This window comes from Macrobrachium nipponense, chromosome 26, assembly GCF_015104395.2.
Source record: "Macrobrachium nipponense isolate FS-2020 chromosome 26, ASM1510439v2, whole genome shotgun sequence".
Taxonomy (NCBI): Eukaryota; Metazoa; Arthropoda; class Malacostraca; order Decapoda; family Palaemonidae; genus Macrobrachium; species Macrobrachium nipponense.
In genome coordinates this window covers 20,256,259-20,261,732 of record NC_087215.1, presented here as the reverse complement: position 1 = coordinate 20,261,732, position 5,474 = coordinate 20,256,259, and the positions used below count along the sequence as shown (strand labels likewise).

General features: G+C 41.2%; 1 protein-coding gene across 1 annotated transcript in view; it reads left to right on the top strand.

Moving 5' to 3' along the window:
- Nucleotides 1-3,831, top strand: part of LOC135199588 (uncharacterized) — a 107,924-nt gene extending 104,093 nt beyond the window's left edge. The window contains exons 2-4 of the mRNA XM_064227744.1: nucleotides 2,499-2,559; nucleotides 3,209-3,288; nucleotides 3,513-3,831. Coding sequence (XP_064083814.1) covers nucleotides 2,499-2,559; nucleotides 3,209-3,288; nucleotides 3,513-3,831 — 460 coding nt within the window. The remainder of the gene's footprint in view (nucleotides 1-2,498; nucleotides 2,560-3,208; nucleotides 3,289-3,512) is intronic.
- Nucleotides 3,832-5,474: the final 1,643 nt, after the last annotated feature.

The following is a 5,474-nucleotide window of genomic DNA, read 5'->3' as shown; positions in this document are numbered from 1 at the left end:
ATGTAGGCCTATGATCACTTACGTGGTGAAACCTACAAACTCATTTATTTTATTGGGCCCAGGATTGTTTTGGTCTGACTTCACAAGCTGCACCAAATGTCAACTTCGTTGTCAGCACAAATGTCAGACATTTGAAGCAACTGTTCAGGCAGCCCTTTCTGTAGTCTAATTCAACCAACAATAACCTGGCATTTCTGAGAACGGCTTTGACATGATGGCTATTGCTTTTGAATTTTTGACATGATGTTCTGTGTTTTAGGACGTTTGAACATGATGCCTGAGTGTATTAGAACTTTTGACATGATGGCTATTGCTTTATGAATTTTTGACTGATGTCTAGTGTTTTAGGACGTTTGACATGATGCCTAGTGTGTTAGAACTTTTGACATGATGGCTAGTGCTTTATGAATTTTTGACATGATGGCCTGTGTTTTAGAACTTTTAACATGATGGCTAGTGTTTTAGAACTGTTGACATGATGGCTAGTGTTTTAGAGCTGTTGACATGATGGCTAATGTTTTAGAACTTTTGACATGATGGCTAGTGTTTTAGAGCTTTTGAAATGATGGCTTGTGTTTTATTATCAAGAAGGCAATTCAGATATGGCAATATGTGGCTATGGATACCTTACTTTAAAAGTTCACCATTTGGAGGGGGTCACTTCGCAAATTCATCTGTTAAATTCTACCGAATTTGTTAAATTGTTCTTGTTACTTTATCTCGTCCAGAAACCTTTCTAACTTGCTCTATTTCCTCTTGAGACAGTGAGTGTTCGATGTGATGGTGGAGTGGGTAGATGGCCGGTACGCAGGAGCGAGGGAATGGCATGAAGACGTGTTGTTCCTGGAAAAAGCCCTACTATCCATCAGCTAAGCGGTACCGGTCACCATCAATTTCACAGCAGCAAACCAGCTGGGTTCTGCCTCTTTCCCTCACAAATCGACAACTGGAATTCAGGTGAGTCGTTTCTTTTCAGTGACAGCAAGATTTGCTCAGCTCTTCACCAGGTAGATTATTTACATTCATCATCTACATTAATCTATCATTAGAGATTCATTCCCTGCTGTCCCTGACTACATGAAACCCTTTCCCCAAAGTCCCAAATTAGGACGTGATTAGCCCATAAACACTAAATTTTGTCCGCCATGGTGGGAACACCCTTGCTGTATTGCATCATGAGAAATTTCCATCACTCCACCCTCACTGGCTGAATAGAGCTCAGCTTGTATTCTTGACTCATTATTGTACTTGTGTCCATTGTCTGCGATGGATATATTTTGCAAGTGTCATAACAAAATTCTCACATCTTGGCCAAATAAGAATAAGTTAGGACAGTCCCAAAAACTCAACTAAAAGTAATCTTTTGTTATGTTCTTCATTTGATCTTCTTGCCATTTCTAATTTGGAGATTTTGATTTATTGAATTATTATTTCTCGTGACATTCCCTGGCAAGTTTAATTGCAGGTTTTGACTTTACCCTGCTGAAGTGGGGAAGGAATTCGAAATTTGTTCTATTGAGGTTTGCAATATTCTGGTCATCTCTCTTCATCGCAGGATTAGCATAACCTTAATTAAGCACTGTAGATATACTTTTAAAAACTTGATTAATCTTACAAATCAAATATGAAAATGAATAAAGGATTCCTAAGATCCTGACAGTGGACTGGTTATTATTTTAGATACAAAGGGTACACTTTGTCAGTCCACTGTCCATCAGGCTCACAATGTTTTTAAACTATTTTCAAGGGGTTTTGAGAAATGTAAACAAACAATGATGTCACATTCACATTTTTTGCAGCCATACAAAATTGAGTCTTCCTCAGCTTATATGAAATTAATTAAATCACCTCCTGTTTGTGTGCATTCTCTTTCAATCCCTCAGAAATGTCATGTAACATAAGGCATATTATTTCTACTAATCCTCATCTCCGACAGCTATGGCTACTTGGCTGATAGCCACAGGTTGCATTATGGTGGCCGTGTCCATTGTGGGCTGCTTCAGCTTTAGTAAAAATGTAAGTATATATTCCTTCCAGTTTAATCGTTAAGGACAAGACCCTCTCGGTCTGTTAATCGTTCAACTCTGGCCCTGGGTAGTATTCCAGTTTGCAGCTGGACAATTAGTTCCCTTTCAGAGTTGACTCCAAATTTGGGTGGGGCAGTCTGCTCATAGGTGATAAACAAATTAGAACTGGGTGCACTTAGATCTTTGGAGGATATCCATTCTACTTTGGGCGATAGATTACAATGAATTTTATACCCTTGAGCTGAGTGTAGTCTAGTCTTCATAGACGATAAATGTTCTAAAATGAAAGGACCTTCAACTTGGGGTTCTCCACCCTATTTCTAGCATTACTTCTATATTGGGTATAAAAGTTCTATAATCAGTCATTTTCTATACATACGACAAATACTAAGTGTATAGACTAGTATAGACTATAAGTGCAGTTACAGTGACCCGTAAGTTAAGGAAGTTCACATTTTCCTTCATTTCCAGGAAGATTAAGGAGTTTCTGAGACTCTACGAGAAACCCATCAACATACCAGCTGGCATCACGGTGAGTCCAGTGGATATTATATTCAGTTCTCTGTGCAGGCCTACTATAAAGTTCTATGTGTACACATAGATTTATTTTTCTTCTGTCTGCGATCATCTACGAGCAAACATCTCCACATTTAGATTGGCTGTCACTTCAGTGCAGGGCCACCCTTACCCTCCCCCCTCTCTCTCTCTCCACTAGCCACATATAAGCAGAATTGAGATACCTTGAGCCAGACTTCCAAGAGATGGCGCATAATGTCCCTAAAGACTCTCAGTCTTGTCATCTTGACCCTCCATTATAAAACTGTCACTTATGATGACATGGGTACAATTTAGATTTTTAAAATTTATATATCATATGTGCACATACAGACAAACTCACGCCCTTCGTCCACACCCAGAAACTACTTTCAACTAGTTTCAAAGTCACCTTCTCTCGAACTCACATACCTACAGAACGAACCTTGACCTGCTAAGTAGGCATCTTAATGTCACACCATCCCAGAAAAGAGTTATCAGCTTTCTTAAGCTGTCGCTCGGACTCTGTCTCCATGGGAAGTTAAATATGATGAGTCTGTGCATTCCCCCTAACTACACATGTACCCATCATGTCTCCCATTCGTTTTTCTGTGAGTTAACAATATTCATTTGCTTATTTATTACAGAGTGACATCATCCCCAAATCACCAGATCAGAAGCCGCCATTGACTGAGAAGTCGTCGACTCTGGTTGCTGTAGACACAAGGTGAGCAATTTCTTCTTCTTCTTCTCCTCATCCTTTTCATGACATTAACTCAGTCTCGTGGATCACTCCAACTCAGATCCCAAGGCAGACTTCTCTAACTGCCAAAGACCCTCCTTCAATAGTTAGCATTTATTGCAAAACAAAATCTAAATTTGTTCAGTGGACATAACGCTTTCTAAAAAGTCTGTGGCAGGATCCTTTTAATGGTACTTTTTATTCCACAGTCCTGAGAAGCAATCAGGCGAAAGCAAGCACCAGGGGGAAATTGAGACGCTGATCAAGAAATCTGGCAACCCAGAGAATGAACTGACAGGCCCTTTGCCACGACATTTAGGGATGGCTCCAGTTCCCCAGAACCCCAGTGGTTATATTCAAGCTTTCTCCCCTGATACAATGTTGAACTATGTGTCTATAAAAGGTGATTTGCTATCCCCTGGGAGAGTGGCAGAGGAAGAGGCCAATCCAGCTAAAAACGGGTGGGACATTCTGCACAACTACAATGGAGGAGTTTGGACACCCTGCAGAAGAAGCACCAACAAATGAAACAAGGCTCAGATGTTGGAGCTCTCTGAATTCAGTCCTCCCATCTTCTGGTTATTTCTCAGTTTTGCATCATCCTGAAAACATAAATGAGGCATGGCTATGTTGAGTCCGCTTAACATTCCTGAGATTTTGCCAAGTGCAAATGTAGAGCCATTGGTACCAAAGGAGAAAGGTCCCTGATGAAGGCTGTCACAGCCGACAACAGCTTCAGTGGGTACCCAAATTCTAATATTCCTTGTAAAGGAAAGGGTTACGTTCAACTAGATTTCACTCTTGCAAATGTCCTACAACAGTCCTCCCAGGATTCTGGTTTAGGAGATGAGCCACAGGCTTATTCTACTTCTGATGAGTTGCTGACTCATGCAGACCACACTCTGGTGGAAGAGTTGCAGGGGCAAGGAACCTCAGAAAATTATATCAAGCCATTGTCAAAAGATAACGTCATCAGAAATGGCAAGGGTTATGTGGAAAATCCCTTCCTACAAGATGACACTGGAGGCTACTACAGGGATCCCAAGCCTGAAACTCTGGGATTGAAATGTTACCCAGTGGAGTTGATGGCTTACGTCGACAGACAAGACTGTTTCCAATATGGCCTTCCCATCCTGAAGACTCTTCTGTAGAGGATGTCAAAACACCACGAAAAGAGGAAACTGTGAGGTCCGAACGCAGGAATAATCGGTAAACCCTCTTGAAGTTTACTAAAGAGGGGTTATGTCAAAACGGAAAATCTCTTATGAAAATGGGATTACCCTGATGGTTAACAAAGATATACTCGGTGCTCAACCTGACACTCTCGCAGTGGAAATGAGAAATGCCAATATCGTACGTCATGATGCCAGAATCAGCAGCCGAGGTCCATGGTAAGACGGACACCCCAAGCTGACAGATCTTATGTCCCGGGAGACTTCTTGTGTAAGTCTGTTGATTTGGGAGAGGCCAGTAATTTACTGAGTGGGTATGGTGATGGGCTGAAACGGAGAGAAAAGTCTAGCTTTTGCCATGAGAAAGGTAACGCTGATCCAATCACTTATAGCCATGAGGTATCCAGGGGGGACCCTCCAGTTGGTTATTGCCGCATTGGAGATGGAGAATGGTGAAATGGCACGAATCATAGAAACCATTTTGCCTAAACTACTGGAACTGGCATGGCTAGCTCCAGAAATGTAAGTAACTTACAAAATAAAGACCTAGAAGTGCCATGTAGTGTACTGTAAACAAAAACATACAGTTTGAACAACAGCAGGAGCTACGCTGTTACTGTATCACCAAAGATCTTTCCCACTGTGTAAATCTTAAATGAAACCAAAGCATTTAAGCTGGTATGAGAAAGATAGCAGGTGTAATTACAGCATCTGAATGCATTTCTTTAATCAGTACCCGGTGCTTTTCGACAGGATCACCAACACTTCATATCATTAAAGATTCTTTTTCTGATGGCGGTGCTGACAGCGTTAACTCACTTGTGTAGCAATATGTCCAGTCTCTCCTCAGTGCATCGCAGAGTAGGGATTGTATGGGATTTTAGCATAAATTCTATACCCTGGGGAGAAAAAATATGAACTATTTACCGGAAGACTGAACCTAAGACATTCTGAAGATACACCAGTGTCGTGGGTAGGGGAAATCATTTTAGTGAGTGC